We start from the raw sequence: 18074 nt of genomic DNA on the forward strand, positions 1-18074 counted from the left end.
ATCAGTGACTATCTAATTTTACGAACCTGAGGGGGAAATTAGCATGAACCAAACTTCTTAGTTGAATGAATATAGTTTTATATTAGCAAGTATGGTATACCATCTTTAGTCATAGTTGGTTTATAGCTACTATTCGCAACCAAAGAACACTAACTAATACAATTTCAACATAGAGAAAATTTAAATGTAATGTTTGGGGTTTATGTTTTTGCATTACCTTAATGGTATAGCTATAATACAAAAAATGATCAAACAGATTTCATATAAAGTTTATTGTTGAATTTCCCTATTCATATAAAATTTTAAAAAAAACAATTTCATAAATTATTGAGAGCCCCACAGCTAAACATATTTTATTAAAAAAAGTACAAAAGACAGTAGAAATATTTTTTGGAGAAAAGTATATCATCTAACAGCAAAGAAATATGAATCCATACAATAAATGGCACAAATACAGCACTTACGGGAGTATTCAGTCACCACCCAGAAATCATTGTCTTAAGTTATGAAATATTCAGTTTGAGAAGTTCCACATTCAGTTTGTTTCTTACTAGCCTGTTCTGTTTTTGTCTCTCTTGTAAGAAAAGAGTTAGGTCTTTACTGCTGCTGGAACAAAATACTGTACATGAATTGGGGAACAAGGAGGGGCCATCCTTCTCCCCTGGTACCTGAACAAGACAACAGTTAGTACAGAAATGGCTTTGGCACTTTAACCTTTAACATTGTCCCAAACCTTATTATTTGAATATTATAGCCTCACATGATTTTTTAACCATACTATCTCCATACTTTTATATACATTATATATACAATAAAAAAATTCATTCTAAAACAAAATGGGTTGACCCCAAACAGGTCACATTAAATCTTGGTAGCAATTCACTCAAGATAGCTTTCTTCTTCTTATACCACATAGTTAATTTGTTATTCTTTGTTTAAGCTACCTTCTGGGGTTGACTTAAGGCTCTAGTTTAATGCAAATGGTTTCAATCTTAGTAGGAATCTCCTTTGAGGCTGAAATTACACACCACTGGCTCTTCCTTTTGAGGCTGTTTCTCCTTGTTGGATGGATGTAGTATCTTGTCTGGGTAATCCATAGAAATAAATAGAAATACATACGAGAAGAGTACCCAGAGCAAAGGTGAGTGCTGAAAGGGAAACAAAATAAGCTTAATTTGTATTGTGTCTGTAAAACTAATATAACAAATGATTGGTTTAGAATTTTAAAGACTTTCAATTATGGGTTCACACCATTCCTCTATTTGCATTTATGACAAGAGTCAATTTTAAAATGGAATGTAAATATGTAATACATAAATCTGTTACTATGATTATAAGGTTTAGAAAGACCAACGGAGTGACTGTATACATACACTTTTCAGAATACAAGTATGCCTATCCTGAACCACTGACAAAGAACATACTAACTTCCCTCTACACTGACTGAAATAAAGAGCAGTGGAGTGTGCTTTTCATGATACTAGAAACCTGTGCAAATTTAGAGCAAAGGTAGTTAACACATTGTATGCGGGCCGTTTTTGCTTAATTTTTTGCGCAAATGGCAACATTCAGTAAAATTACGATAACTTTAGTTTTACATATGTTTTTTTCAATGAAACTTTTTGTGATTTACTATAAAATGTATACTGAATTATTTTTCTTAAATTTTAAACAGACAAATACTGGAAAACTCACTGGAAAACTGTGTTTACCAGTCAATGTAAAACGTATAAATACGTTTCCCGCATCCAATGTGTTAAGTAACCAATAACTAAATCTACTGAAGATTTCTAAATAGGAGAAGTGGTGATTTACTAAGTAAAATTACATTTTCTGCTAGCCTTGTTTTTTTTTTATCATCTTAATCCTAAAAATCAGGACACCACTGAATTACAACTTGTCTAAACCAGTACAATCTTAACAGCTTACAAAATGGCATGTAAAGAAATGCCATCAAGCTATGATTTTAGTTCAACCCTAACCAGAAAAGACTAGCTTTACCTTCAAAAAAGGGGAATGAAAATCCTATATAATGAAAGCCTAATATGCTAAGTGTCCAACCGTTTGACCAGTCTCTATGATGCGCACTGACCACTAGAGGGCAGATGCTCCAACCAGTAGGTTAGCTTGCTGCTGGGGTCTGGCCGATCAGGACTGGGCAAGAAGTGCTGGACACGCCCTAGAGCCCTCCTCAGTTCCCCCACCCCCGGCCGGCCCCAATCCTGCACCAGTGGGGTCCCTCGGCCTGGCCTGCCAGGACTCCTCGGGGGATGTTGGAAAGCTGGTTTCAGCCCAATGCCAGCAGGCCAGGCCGTGGGATCCCACCGGTGCACGAATCCATGCACTGGGCCTCTAGTAAATAAGAAACTAGAAGATTGCTAAGACAGTCTAATTTCCTTGACCATCATTAACACAGAACATTGACCAAAGCCATTTTATACTGTTCCCAAGTACAGTGGGGCCTTGATTTACGAGTGTCCTGACTAACGAGTTTTTTGATACCAGCTGTGTCTCAGCCGATTTTTTGCATTGAGTTGATAGAGTAATTTGAGTTAACGAGCTCCTTAACGAGCTCAGTCTCGGAACTAATTTAACTCGTAAGTCAAGGCCCCACTGTATTATTTAGGAGCAAAGTCATAAGGATCTGTTGAGCATAAGGATGGATCAGAACTTCAATTAAAAGTTCACCCAAATCAGGTAAGAAAAATATCTAAAGGAGGGCCTATACCTAACACTTAAATGGTTGGCCTTAGAATAGTGCCTGTCACGTAGTAAGTAACTTTACCTGAAACAACCCTAGGAGGCAGGTGCTATTACCATTCCCGTTTTACATATGAAGAAACTGAGACACAGGTTAATAATTTCCGCAAGGTTGTACAGTTAATAAATGGCACAGGCAAAATTTGAGCCATCAATAATAAAAGTGTAATATGCAAATCAACCGAACTGAACAGCAGAACCTTCCGGACAACCACCCTATGACACCAGGCCAGCCAAGGCAGGTGCAATGTGATTGGTTGGGGGCCCGGCCATTGCCCCACGAACACCCTGCAGAAGGAGGCCCAGGCCACCGGAACAATCAATCGGGGAGCTCCATGATCGCCCCAAAGAGAGAGGCCCAGGCCACCGACTGGCGGGCTTCGGCAGGTAGGCAGGGCCTCCCTCTGCGGGGCACACTCTATCACCTCAAAGAGGGAGGCCCAGGCGGCACTGCAGCGGGGCCTCCCTCTGCAGCGGTGATCCATTATGGAGCTCCAGCTGGGTTGGTGGGCCTCCCTCTTTGGGGCAATCGATCAAAGGGCCGGATGGGCAGGGCCTACCTCTTTGGGGCAATCAACGATCAATCACAGGGCTCCTGCACTGTAGAGGGCACAGGCCAGGCTAAGGGACTTTCTCCTCCCCACCACCACCCAGTGCACCAATTTCGTGCACCAGGCCTCTAGTACTATAAAATAGTTTTCTAAGATGTCTACAAGGTTGGTATGCCTCTACTTGCATTTATAACAGGAGTCAATTTTTAAATGAAATATAAACATGTTTCTTTTCCGTGTTGATATTTGACAAATTTTCCTCACGTATTATTAAATAAAATTATTATTACAGCATAAAACCCCCTTAAATGTTAAGTCAGCATCACTGCTTAAATAAGAAACCCATCTTAATGCTGGGTGTGGGCTAGGGACAACTGTATTAAAAGGACTAGCATAGTCCTATAGTAATGAATTTCATATCAGTTACATATTAAATGAAACAAAGATATCTTTATAAAAGAGAATAGAACATTTAGATTTGAATTGTAATTTCAAAACCAGTTTGCACCCAAGTCCAAAACAATTAGGAAGGTACAAACTAAGGGGGAAATGAAAGAATTTGTTCTTTACTCAAAAAGCCTTGCTTATTCTAATTCTACTGCTGAAATAAATTCCTCAAGTCCTTTTACTTATTTCCTCATGTATCTCATCATAGTATATTCTCCCTGAAGCACTTATGTTGTCTTATCTAATATCTGGGGAATTGGGAGGTCTTGCCTGTAAAAAAGCTTAACAGTAGCCCCTTTACTTTCATACAGAATGAGCACCCCTCAGCTTAAGCTCTAGAACTATTTAAAAACACCTAAGTACTGCTGACCCATATTCCACACAACTATGAACTGCAGCACTTGTAGAATAAATTATAACGAAACTAGGAATTTCTGTAAAACACCATGACCATGCCACATTTAAAAGACAAATCAAGGAAATGAGAGGCTTTTCCATGTTAAAAACTTAAAAATACAAACTAAGACATACTTATCTGTAATCCAAACAGCAGCACTGAAGCAATGGTAGAAAGAACAATGGCTGCTGCTGCAGAAAAGCCTTTCATGATGTTGTCTGTGTACTTGACCACAACAGAAGTGTAGAGGCCTCCAACACTTGCGAGAACTTGTATATAGAAAGAAAGAAAATGTTAACATGCTAATAAATGAAACATTCTATGATGGTAAGGAAATTTTCATCCTCAAAGGTGCCATGCTATTTTCCTTAGAAGCAGCCACCTGAGAGAGTTATATTAAAATTCAGCAATAATTCCTACAAAACTGTTTTTCAGATGCCCAAAGGGCTATGTGGTCCACTACTAAATTGTACACATTTATTGCTAACACATTAGATAATTCTGATTAAGAAAGCAAGATTGCTTTGGTACAGCTGTGCCACAAAATTAAGTCAATAAAACCAAAATTACAGTTTCAAACTAGTGTTCACAATATAAAGGAACAACTTTAAAATGCTATAAACTCTTTAAATAGACATCTGACTCTTTTTTTTTTTTTTAAAGGGCCTACCCAGAACCTTTGATTCCTGGATACTTACAGATGACAAACCAGACATAATATGTGTAACCATAGAAAAATCCTTTTTCTTTAATTTCAGCTCCATCTGACAAGTAGACGCCAACTAATGTCACAACAATCCCTGATAGATACATTTGAATGTTTCTCACCCAAAGGGAAGTGTCTGAACTCTTTAAAACTTTTTCAAAGTACACTCCTAAAAGAAAATTAGACATGCAAATATGAGGCAAAGATATTATTAGAAATTAACTTAAAAAGAACTTCCTAACTCGCATTTAACAGTACTCTAAATTACTGTTAAGAACAGTTTCTGCCATTATTATAGCAGTAAGATACATCACAAAACTCTATTAATGCTAATAAAAAGACTTGCTTTGGTCAGCTGGAAAACTATACTATTAGAGTCAATTATCGTAATCACATCCTTATAAAATCTGCCTATTAGTGAATATTCCCAGCTTTGCAAAGTAACCTGTATAATCACCACTGGGGATTTTTTCAGAGTAAGTAACACAACCAAAATGAAATTTTAATAGAACTTGCTGAGTGGAGCCATTTGCCTTTAAAGCAAGGCTCCCCAAGCCACATTCATACACAATGTCAGAAGGACCAAGAACTCTGCATTTTTCTGTGTTTGGGACGACCACAGCTTTTTTCAGATACTCTAAAAGAGCGCATGACACCTCCCCATCCACCCCCAATCACTACTGTAAGTTTTACTCTTGAAATGAACACATTTAACAAAGATATTGAAGATTTTAATTATAAATACCATGTGAATTAGAGATTTAGAAATCGCCACTGAAGTACTAATCCACTAAAAATTCTAATGAAAAACAAGATTGATTTTGACAAACATATATTGGGAAGAGCCAGAAAATGGGGAAAAACATATAATTTCCATCTATGAATTTTCTATCTGGGAAAACCACTTAACTAGTGTGTGCTCAGTTATTCCAGTATAGAGGGATAGTAAGCCACTCACCATTTCTTCAACTGTTTATTAAGAAATTGAACTAACTAGATAGAATGTTGGACACAAACATTTAATTGTTCAAAGTAATGCTAAAAAATCAAATAGTATATTATTTGGGGTGGGGGGGCAACATAATTTTGTTTCTAATTTGCTCATTACTAAGAATAAAAATTTAGCATGATGCTATCATTAGGTATGTTCCCAAATTTAGATATTCCCCTCTCATCAAACATCTTTTTTTATAATCAATATTTCACTTCCATATCCAGCTTACTTTCCTAGTCAAAAGAAAAAGCAGAGTCCAAACTCTTGAAATAACACAAATAGAAGTAAGGTCATATAGCTATAACTAATATACTCTTTACCAGAAAGAACTATCTCTAAAACACATTTTCTTTCTTTTGTTACACATTCATATACTGTCTCTTGATTGAGTGCAGAATGGCTGTCTCTACACAATTCCAGATTTCTTGTTTCACAGGTCTACGCTCAACCACTGAGCCACGCTGGCCGGGCCCCAGATTTTTTTATTTGATGTTAGTGATTTTGATTCTTGTCCCTCCGTTTTTGGCTGTTACTTTATGTATTAAGTGTTCTGATACCCTCCACCCCACCCCTTTTTTCTCCCTGTTGAAGCAGAGGAAGACCTTGAAGTTACGAGGGAAAAACAAATACTGGGCTGGACTAAGAATGGTCAAGAACAAGTATATTCTTAAAGAACTGCAAGTATGAGTAAAGACTGAGGTCTGAACTGAGTTAAACACTACCATGCATTTATTGGAAAAATAGCTGACATAAACTAAACTATAGGTAAGCTTTAATGGAAATAAAATGTTACAATAAAACAAGATAAACTAAATCCCTATTTAAAGCTTGATATTTTTAAAATTGGGTAACAGTAAAATGCTTTTATGATTTACCTGCAAATCCTGAGCACAATACAGCAATAGCTATAGCGCCAAACCCTAAAAATGGATTCTGTTCCACCTGCAATAATAATGTTTTAAGTTATTTTTAGTGAGTAATAAATAGAATTCATCCAAGAGACCAAATAAATGAACACAAAAATTTGTGTTACAGTTTTACTTAAAGTATTTGCCATATTAGACACGGCTATTCTATAGTCCTAACTCTTGAAATAATACAAATAGAGATAAAGACATATAGCTATAACCAGTTATAGAATGGATACCCCCCCTAAAAAAAACACACAAATATAATCTTGATTTAACAAGTCTCTAGTATTTAGAACGAAGTTAATTAGCAAGTTACATCTCACACTGCTCAGTCAACATCTAGAGATAGTGTAAAGTTTTAGGACATAATGAGGAACGGTAACAGATGAATACATCTAGAAGAGAAATACAGAGAAGTATTGGGGCAGGAGACAGGAATCGGGAAGTCTCTAGAAACCAAATTCTAGAAAGAAGCCACAAGGTTGTCTCAATGAGGAAAAAAGACTTGGAGAGGAAGGATGTGACACTGTCCTCAAACATTCAGAGGGTATTATGGGAGATAGTAGGAATTTGAGTTATTCTGACAAGAACGAAGAACAATGAGGCAGTTACAAGAAGCTGTACCCTGTTTAAAGTAAAAAAGAACTTTCTAGAGCAGCGATTTTCAACCTTTTTCATCTCATGGCACACATAAACTACTAAAATTCCAAATCACACCAAAAAAACCTAACTTTTGAAGATCTGACAAAATAATATTTTGATTCACTCACACCAGACAGCTATGGTTGTGTTGGCTGTTGTCTTGTTTTTTTGTTTTGTTTTTTAATTTCAAAATCTTAGGTAAAGAGGTCAGTACCCCTGACTGAATAGTCAGGTATTGTATGTTTTAAAAATTCTTGTGGCACTGGTTGAAAATTGCTGCTCTAGAAGGATCCAAAAGTAGGATAAGCTGCCCTAAACTCTGCTTTAGTTTACTAAACTTTTCACATACATTACCTATGTGAGGTGGACCTAACATCTTTTCTAATGGTGTGAGGTATTAAAGTTCGCATTTAACTTTTAATTACATATTGGCCTATTTCCCAACAAATTTCTTTGAAAGTCTACAACTGAGTTCAATATGCAGTGCATGGTTGATCAGTGTTTTGAAATGTCACCAAGAATATGAGCATGTTTAAACATGTGAAGACAATAAATATTCATCTAAAACTCATTTTCTTGGGGGAGGGGCGGGGGAGAAATCTCCTCTAAACTAGAAAGGAACTACCTAAAAAGGAACTGACTTCCTGTTTTTACAGGCTCTCCTTACATCCCCAGCTGCCCTAAATTCCTAAAAGAACTTTCATTTATTAAAAGTTGAAGAGTCTTCCGTTGTAGAAAGAAACTAATGACTTTCAGAAAGTCATTCACTGGAGTTCCACTTCCTACAGCTCTTTAAGAAAATAACTGATTAAAGCGTATAACATTTTTAAAAATTCAGGTATTGTACCTTAACATTTAACTCTTAGCAAACTAAAAGTTGTAAGTAAAGTATACATTTGGCCCTATTTTAGTTAACAATTATCAGTAAAAACACTACCCTTTAATCTCTATGACTGACAGTGGGAGTATGTGCAGAAGGATAAAAACCTGCCCCGGCTGGGTGGCTTAGCTGGTTCAAGTGCCATCTCATACACCAGAAAGGTTTCAGGTTCTATTCCCAGTCAGGGCACATACCTAGGTTGGGGGTTTGATCCCCAGTCTAGCGCACATGATAGGCAATCGATTGTTTCTCTCCCCGCAGCCCTTCCTCACGTTCTAAAATCAATATACATATCCTCAGGTAAGGATTTTAAAAAAGGGGATAAAAAAACTGTGAAGTTGGGGGTACAGAGAAATGAAAACTAGATGGACAAAACCTTGCCCAGTGTTTCTGAGAAAATGTCTTAACGAGGCTTAAAAGTTCTGAACATACACACTTTGGTCACAATTTTAGTTACAGGTTACTTCACCTCTTTGGACTTCAGTTTTGTCATCCATAACATTAAAGAACCTTCCATCTCAAACATTTATGCATATTCCCCTCTAAAAACAAAGAAAGCTAATAAATTACATTATCCTTAGTAATACACTAACAGGATTTTAAAAGCCTATATATAGAGCAAATATTTTCAATCAAAGAAATATAATGGTGCTGTATTCATCAATGTGACTGAAGTATATAAGACATAGGAAGTTTTCTATTTTAGTTATGGTAAGCATTTTGTTTCTTACCATGACTTTCGTAGCTTGAGCTGGTTTCCACTGTACAAGTATAACTCCACCACACAGCATAAAAACTGAAATCCACTGTACTTTGCTGAGTGTCCGGTTTAACATTAAAACAGTACATAAAGCAGTACAAGGAATCTTCAATTGGTAGGTCACCTAGAAATAAAATAATGAATTAATGAACTTAACCTTAATCTCAGACACCATTATTTCTGATATCATTAATAGAATTATTGAGAAAAACATTTGATAATGTGATAAAGGGTTAATAAAAATAATTTCACCATAAAAACATTTTTAAAGATTCTGCTCTCCATTATCATTTATTCCACTTACCTGGTACACTGCTGCATCCAGGTTGCTAAGAGCTAGGAAAGCCATGTTGTTCTGAACAGCATACACTAATGATGGCACACTTAACTTCATCAGTTCTTTGGGGCTCCCCAATACATTTTCTCTTAACGAAGTCTTGAATCTACCCAGACTACCAGTTTCTCTTTTAAAACAAAAGGGAGGAAAGGAGAAGGAGTTGAGGAAAATTAAAGAGCATCCTTTGGATAAGAATTCTTCACACATAGAATAGCTATATTAAGTCCATTGATGTTAATTTAGCAAATTTATTCTGTCTTTATAATTTTCAACTAATTTTAGATTTTAAAAAATGCCAACAATTGCATAAAAGAAAAGCAGTTATAAGTTCTCTTCAGGAAAGTTTGAAAACAGGTTTACCATTGTCAGCCTCTGATAAAAGTTCCAGGAGTTTTTGAGTATATTAAATAATAAGACAGCAGGAAACCAGAAATGCTGACGATTACCTATTAATTTAACCCCTGACACTTTAACTGCCATTACATCAAGTTCACCCTGATTATTTCTTAATCAGGTTGCACATCCATTTTTAAAGTTTTTTTATTACAATAAATTTAAATTTTCAAAAGAAAAAGGCTTTGGTAGCTATGGAAGTTACTTGGGATAGGAATTGATGGATTCAGGTCAATATCATTTGCAACTTAGCTCAGTGCTTATGAAGTATAGTGGACAATCAACTTTTAAGCATATTCTCATAAAACTCAAGTACCTATCTATAATTTTGCAGGAAATCTGTAACTAATACCAACAAAAACTATAATGAATATAAAGTTTACTACTTGACTGCATATTGATTATCCATGCTCTTAACTATTCTTATTTTTCCTCAGGAGGAATAAGATAATCTGGCTTATTTCTCCCATTGTAAATCATAATAAGCATCACACCAAAAAAAGTACTTTATCAAAAGGGCCTAACTACAATTCACAATATACTTAGGAGGACCATAATACTTTGTTGACCTGTTTCAACTCCAAGTTTAATACGGTTAACTTATTAGAATTGACAGTCATTAATTGATTTTTCTCCTACAAAAATAATCATCAATGTTCTAAGGGGGAGCAAAAAGTCCATAATGTTAAATTGACTACCTATACCTATCCAGTGCACAACACTCCAGCCCCCAAGACAATGCTTAAGTGCTTAATTAAGTAAGACAGGAAATTTGGCATAGGCCACGGAAACAAAAGATATCCTGAGTTACAGATCTTCCTCTGTTGCCAAAGTTACCCTGCTCCAATGGTAAATCTGTATGCTGAGAAGTAACACACATGGCTTGGTGGGAGATTGCAATCCATCCAGAGGAGGCAGAAAATACCAGAAAGGTCACTCTGAGAAATTTTACAGAGTAGGGGTTTCCAAGGATCTGAAGATGGGCCCTTTAAACATTTCACATTCTTTTTTAAATTACTTTTAGTGCAAATCTAAGGTGTCCTATACACTTTCTCAACATCTCAAAACAGAGTATAAAGAATTTTTCAAAGAATGCTTTCCCTCAATTATAAAATTGAAGAAAAAATTAAAGAGAAAATAATCAGAGGTCTAACCATCATTAACAAGGTGATGTATTAGAAAACATAATTCAACATTTTCCTTAATGTCATAATTCTCACTAGTAAGCAATTATATGATAGTAGAGATATAAATCTTACAGATTTTGTGAAGTATAGAATACTGCTTTCACCGTATTTTCAATGCCCTTCTAAAATACTGACATATATTGACATATTCAGAGTGCTTCCCCAAAGAGCTACTGAGATGTACCCATCTGTACCCATTTCCCACATTCTACCTCCTTCCATGTCCACTGATCTCCCACCTAAGACTCCCCAAACTCTAGTATAGTCACTATTTTTCCTTTCCCTAATCTGCTATGGGCAATACCATTTACCTTCACCCATTAGAGATACCCTAAGCCAGCGGTTCTCAACATGGGGATCGAACGACCCTTTCACAGGGGTCGCCTAAGACCATCGGAAAACACATATATAATTACATATTGTTTTTGTGATTAATCACTATGCTTTAATTATGTTCAATTTGTAACAATGAAATTGGGGGTCACCACAACATGAGGAACTGTATTAAAGGGTCACAGCATTAGGAAGGTTGAGAACTGCAAGCCTTCAACAGCATCAAGTTAATTTTTGGCTAATGAGAGAATAGTTGATCTATCACTGGTACCCTTTTGCCTGTCGGAATATGGGCTACTTAACGATCTTATTGCTATTTCTAATAACCATACCTGCACCAACAATCAAGGTTGCTGTAGCCCCTTTCCTCCCTGTCACTTTTCTCCTTTCTTATCTCTTCTTCCATACTTTCCAGTTTTCACAAAAACATGGCGCGATGAGACCACCAGCCAGTCTGAGTACTCCTTTCCTTACATGTGACAAACCAGTAGAAAACAGTGTTTTGGATTAACCTTCAGATCTTTTGCTCTTCTGACTATATCTTTTGTTCAATGCTTTGGAGCTTCTACTTACTCACTGCCAGTAAGGTCTTAGCATCTTTTTCTGGTTCCTTTGCTAATGTGGACGTTTGAGAAGCCAAGCTACACCAAAATGCTAACTACTAGAATGCTCAAGTTTCACTGCAGTACCTCAGAATTACAGCAATATTATCCTATGTAATAAAAGTCTAGGTGGCGTAGCACGAGGTTGTCACAAGATGGCTGCGCGCACAGTGGAGGCGGGGCCCGGCGGCCACTCCACACAGTGAGGCCTGGGGGTCCCATGGCTCCGCCGGCAGGGGAGCAGTTAGGGAGCAATCAGGCAGGCAGGCAGGCGAGTGGTTGGGAGCCAGCGGTCCCAGATTGTGAGAGGGATGTCCGACTGCCGGTTTAGGCCTGACAAGATCAGGCCTAAACTGGCAGTCAGACATTCCCTGAGGGGTCCCAGATTGGAGGGTGCAGGCCGGGTTGAGGGACATTCTTCCCCGCCCCCCTGCACGAATTTTGTGCACCAGGCCTCTAGTATAATTATAAGGTATTTTGAAAAAAGTTACAAAAAATGTCAGAGGATACTAAAAGAACTTGTAAAAAGAAAACACAAGCTTGGGAATAAAAGAAAAATAGGTATAAGAAAGAAGAATATGTAGGAATCAGTACACAGAAAGTTTTAAAGATGATGATAATTTCAGTATTAATCAGATTAAATCCTGCTTAATTTAACATATGTATTCATACAGCTCTGAAAGCTTATATTTAGCTTTACTCACTACAGTTAAAAAAAAAAGTAACAGCAATATATCTTCCAGAAAACACTAGTAATCATCAATCCTTTTACTATTTAGTAGACAAAAATAAATAATCAATTCTAAATATACTGCAGCCTTAAACATACTATAAAAAGTAACAAATAAAAACCAATGGCCATTTTTTTCTTCCATTTTCATGCCTTCATATTTACCCAAGTACCTTAATGAGTACCTTTTGTTAAAAACAAATTTATTAAATTTAACTCTGTAAATGGCAATGCTAGGTAAGAGAAAGAACATGTATAGTCAAAAAGCATATACTAGTTTTCATAAACGTATTTCCTACTTGAACAATGTTATTTTTATCACTAAAACAAAATCTATGTACAGCCTTTTGTTACCTGAAGAAATTGAGGCTCCATATTGATTGCAGAGAGGTTCCAAGGCCTCCTCCCTTCTAAATTTCCTATCAAATGCTGAAACCAATTCTTTCTGACCTATATTTGGTCAAAAGTAGGCCTCATTCTTCCAGCTCCTGATCTGACGAGAACTACTAGGAGGCATAAAATCCTTGGCTAGGTTACCAAGGCACTGTGCTAAATGGAACACAGCAGAAGTTACCTATGAGCCTAAGAAATTTAAATCTTACTTAATTTCCTATCATCTGTAAAGTTAAGTATAATTAACTTACATAAAAGACTTAGGGGGCCAGGTATAAAAACCAATAATGAGGTCATATGAGGACAAAAATACTCATATGAGGTACAAGACTTTTACTATCACATTTCCCTACACCCCTTGTAGCATGGATACAGAGAGGCAGTCAAAATGTAAACTCAGCAGGAGAAACAGAATAGGGCTGGGTAATCTACAACATAAGTATTTGATAGCTACATTAATTAGTCTAGGTAATACTTGAAATAATACAAGAATTTCCTCCAGCCTTATGTGGATAGTAGCTCAAAGATTTAAGATACATGTGCTTTATTACTAAATACACCCAAAGTATATGTACATTTATACATCCTACTAGATTTATTTTATAAACTGTGGTGAATAGCAAACAATAAAAAGTTGACTTTGTTCTGGCAATGTGAAAGTGTTTTCATTTCCTTCTCTTCATAGCACAAAAGACTAAATCAAAACTGTAGGTTTTAATAGCTATGACAGGGTTTAATAAATCATACAAGTAACCAGCAATTTTCCTGTGAATTATAACAGTAATTAGTCTTATGAAGAACCAAAATATTTTAAATGTTATACTGTTTTATGTTTAAATGAGATTACAACTTAGAAATTGGTAACTTATAATTCAAATATTTTAGAAATTAACTATTCACATAAGAACGTTTACAACACCAAAATATTAATTTGCCCCCTCACCAAAACAGGATTTAATCGTTCCCTTCTCAATTTAAAAGTGATCTGATGTAATCATACATGTACACTACAGTGTATGTAAAAAGATAATTATTTCATTTTTGTAGTAGCAGAAGACTGGAAATAACCCAATGCCCATCAATAGAGACGCCTATATCTGATACATACATACAATGGAAAACCATGCAGCTCTCAAAAAGAATGAGACAGATCTCTATGTACTGACATGGAACAATAATCTCTAAGGTAAATAAAGAGGAGCACAGTGTATACTGTGTATATATAGACACACGCATATAACTAAAACTCACCAATTAAACCACATATACCTTAAATCTTATTTATCAAAGTAACTGTCCATTCATTCTTCCCCATACTCCATTATGTTCTTGCAGTTCTAACTTATCTTCTCATTGAAATAAGTATATTTTCCATTCCGCAAATTATAAGTAAAATCAACAAGCATGGGAAAACCCAAATTAATTACTAACAAACTAAAAAAAACTGGTCAGTTTTTTTCATTACAAAATTACACTGAAGCAGAAAAAGAATAACCCAAGTATTCCAAACAGTCTATGTGCTCTAAAACTAAAGGCAAAAAGAACTATATGCAAAAACTGAACTTGTTAGTAGGTTTGTTTTTCACATTGTATGTTAGAAATTCTAAATCTACTTATGTATTCTAGAATTGAGCAAATAAATATCTTGAGAATAATGGGAGCCAGACTCGCCACCACTGAAGAAGGGAACAAATATGAAAAAGGGGAAGGTTTAATCAACTCTGCAGTGTTGGATCAGAATTATAGGTATCAAACAATATGTAACTCACACAGTTACACACACAGACATATATATGTATACATATGTATACACAGATAGGTGTGTATATGTGCACATACATATATTTCCTAGCTCTGTCTGCTGAGAGGGCCTAGAAGTAATGATACCCCAGTAGCAATAAGCACACCTAGTATCTATATTCTTGTTTTTAAGTACCATTCTGAAAAAAAGAAAGAAAAAGGAACAAAGCTTCAAGGCTTCTTGGAGAAATGTATGGTTTCAGAGTTGGGGCAGGGAAAATCCAAGATAAGTCTTGACCATCTTGGCATGAAAAAAAAAAGATGAAGAAACTGTTCTAGATTAAAGGAAACTATAGATAGGGCAACTCAATGTAAACGGACTAATTTACTATTAAAGGACATTAGTGGGCAATTGGCAAGGTCATCTAAGGTCTGTGAATTAAACAGTATTGTATTGATGTTGATATTGTGTGATTATGTAAGAACTAGTGGCACAGATTCATGTACACTGAAAGGAAATTAATTAGAAGAAATATTTTAATATTACTATTTGCCCTTTCTTTATAATAGAAGTGTCAGCCAAAATCACGATGGAAAATAACAGATCAAAACACACGCATGCGATTGACGCCAGCGAGAGCTTTATATGTATCATGCATACATGAGGCAACTTAGCCTTTTATATACATAGAATAAACTTGCTTAATTAGACCTGCTTTCTGATTTAGCTAAACTTTTTCCAGACCAGTGAACCACCCCAACTTCTCTTTCAGGTAATTGTCAGCAACACAGCAGTAAATATCAACACAAAGCAGATGATTATTGTAGATCACGCAGGGAGAACAAAGGCTAAAATATTTAACTGCAGCAGTGTTTGACTATATTCTGCACAGTGAGAAAACCTGAAGTCATTTTCAAGGTCCACCATTTCTTCTTTTCAGTCGGGTCAAGTTTCTAAACTTTCTAAATCTCCATTTTCCGGCTAATGAAAAGAAAATAGGATTCTACTGAGTCTCTATCTACCTACTCCAGGACTTCTGTGAAGATCAAATGAGATAAGGCACGGGAAAATGCTTCACAGACATTTGGTTAAAGTGTGAAATGTTTGCACCTGGCTATTAAGCAAGCAAGTCATGTTCCTGGGCTGAAGAAACTGCAAGGAGGTTAGTCGTTGCTAAGAAGAGGAAGCCAGGCGTTGCTATATGACATCATTACCCAGATGGACACTTAGCATATTAGCCTTTTATATATATAGATGTCCTGTTTTTAGAAAGTATGCCCTAAAGAATTTAGGGACAAATGGCATCTTGTGTAAAACAGTTCAGGAAAAATTATACACACAAATACAAATACATACATAGAAAGAATATAAAACATGAATGGTAAAATGTTAACATCTGGGAATAAAAACTTAAAGAGAAAAAATAAAATTACTGAAAATCATTAAGATATTTAACAGTGCTATTAAGTGTTTATCTTTGTCTTAGTTAATAAAAAAAAAAAAAAACCTGCTTAGTAATTTCACTAGAGATCAGGGAACTTGTCTTCTATTCCTATCACTGCAGTCACTTTCTAGATATTTTTGACAAATTATAACTTCCCTCAGCCTAAAGTTTCTCATCACAGATGATAGAATAATAGACACAGCTAAAGAGGTATGAGAATGAGATGAAAATTAGCTGTATTTACCTGTATGTTTCCCTCACCTGTTTTTAAGGGGAGACAGGAAAGAACATTTTCTTAACACCATCACTCTGGCAGCCTGCCATTCTCAATAGCAACAGTCCTGAACGTCTGAAGGCAGCAAACTTAGTTGCTGCAATCTTAAAAGAGGATGTTTGGCACTTTACATAACACGTTTTGACAGTGATTTAACAGTTGGTATCCTAGAGAGTAGTTACTTGCTCTCTAAAAGAAAAAGAAATTTGATATCTGCTCATTAGTTTCAAAACCTCGTTTTTCACAATAGCCCTCCCCAAAAAGAACATTCTTCTCTGGTTTTTCTAAGGAAATTTTAACTTAGGTTATATATTATAGCAATGATATATTTTAAGAATTTTCCTCATAATTTATTGCCCAGTTTTCTTGGAGATCTCACCAAGGTATGCATTTCTCTGCCTGAAAGAGGTGTTTTTACTTTTTTTCTGAAGAAATATAAATGAAGTCTGTGATCTCTGTTCCCCAATATATATCAGGCACTCCTCACTAAAGCAAGTCTATATCTCTTCTAAGAAGCTAAAAATCCTAAATACATCAGGGAAAAGATTTTCAAGTCAATTCTGTTTATAATTTTTTAATTAGTTCTTTTTAAAATATTATAAATAAGTAGGGCAGAAGAAAGATTTGCAATTAAAATTAAGCTATCATCATGCAGTGTTTTGGCAAGCCAGCAATACCATGCAGCTTACAAAGGTCTTACAATCTGATAATGTGAACGTTAGGGTACTCATGCCTCAGGGATGCAGTTCTGCTACTCCTACCCCAGGTAAGGGGAAAAGAGAAAGAACCAAAGAGAATAGGTGTCAGCCATTTGACCTAGATTGCAATTGTGAGTTCTGTCCAAATAGGATTCTGTAGGTACAGAAACTCTGGGCCACTTCCAAGCCTGACAGAGACTGACCTTTCACTGGGTCTGGAACCTTGATGTTACATTTGATTAGGTAACATTCATTAGCCAAAGATTATATTAATTAGTCCCTTTCTAGGCTCAAAGTTCTCACACTAGAGAAGAGTAACTAGGCAGACCTCAGGCCTCCAAAGGCTCACCAGGATCCCTGGAGCTACAACTGCCTCTGAATAAATTCATGGGAACTGAAGATTCTAATTTGCCTAATCTGGGCCCTTGAGTGAAGTTATCCTTAAACCTATCCTGCTTAATTTAACTCATAAAATTATTGGACACTGCTTCATATCAGACTGTTATTTCTTAAGCTGACTTTCATTTGTCTAAACACTGCAACTATTATTGTATGTCCTCTTTATATTCTGTAGTTTCTGGTTATACTGTACAGAAAACAATACTCTTTAATGTATACGGGGTCAAAGGACATTGAAAATGATACTTTTACGAGATCACTCTTTTAACAATCTTTTAATCCTGAGATTAAATACTTTCATGTGGTAAAGACTCCCATATTTATTTTTCCAGCCCAGACCTCTGTTGTGTGTGCCTATTCTGTACCTATTTTTCCATGCCCACTAGGATGTCTCAGAGGCATTAAAACTTTACATTATACCTACCCCAATTAACTGTCGGTATCACCTTCCCTCAAAGCTGCTTTTCTTCCTGTCTCAAAAAAGAAAACACAAAA

General features: G+C 35.9%; 1 protein-coding gene and 1 long non-coding RNA gene across 5 annotated transcripts in view; one reads left to right on the forward strand and one right to left on the reverse strand.

Annotated features, from left to right (window-relative positions):
• Nucleotides 1-337: 337 nt before the first annotated feature.
• SLC35A1 (solute carrier family 35 member A1) overlaps nucleotides 338-18074 on the reverse strand; it is a 28665-nt gene continuing 10928 nt past the window's right edge. Inside the window, exons 2-9 of one of the 4 annotated variants that reach the window (XM_070418120.1) lie at nucleotides 18004-18049; nucleotides 16470-16671; nucleotides 9353-9512; nucleotides 9020-9172; nucleotides 6731-6797; nucleotides 4854-5030; nucleotides 4290-4424; nucleotides 338-1148 (exon numbers count right to left, since the gene is read on the reverse strand). In XM_070418120.1, coding sequence (XP_070274221.1) covers nucleotides 1021-1148; nucleotides 4290-4424; nucleotides 4854-5030; nucleotides 6731-6797; nucleotides 9020-9172; nucleotides 9353-9512; nucleotides 16470-16513 — 864 coding nt within the window. In that variant the 5' untranslated portion in view covers nucleotides 16514-16671; nucleotides 18004-18049 and the 3' untranslated portion in view covers nucleotides 338-1020. Of the gene's footprint in view, nucleotides 1149-4289; nucleotides 4425-4853; nucleotides 5031-6730; nucleotides 6798-9019; nucleotides 9173-9352; nucleotides 9513-16469; nucleotides 18050-18074 lie in introns of all 4 variants that reach the window. The other 3 variants (XM_070418119.1, XM_070418118.1, XM_070418121.1) reach the window with 3 other exon arrangements.
• On the forward strand, nucleotides 4246-17938 carry LOC139012346 (uncharacterized). Its single transcript, XR_011471852.1, has 4 exons — nucleotides 4246-6620; nucleotides 14071-14209; nucleotides 14650-14769; nucleotides 15537-17938. It is a non-coding gene; the product is annotated as an uncharacterized lncRNA (long non-coding RNA).

This window comes from Myotis yumanensis, unplaced genomic scaffold (assembly GCF_028538775.1).
Source record: "Myotis yumanensis isolate MYYU_CA2020_CCGP unplaced genomic scaffold, mMyoYum1.0.hap1 SCAF_6, whole genome shotgun sequence".
Taxonomy (NCBI): domain Eukaryota; kingdom Metazoa; phylum Chordata; class Mammalia; order Chiroptera; family Vespertilionidae; genus Myotis; species Myotis yumanensis.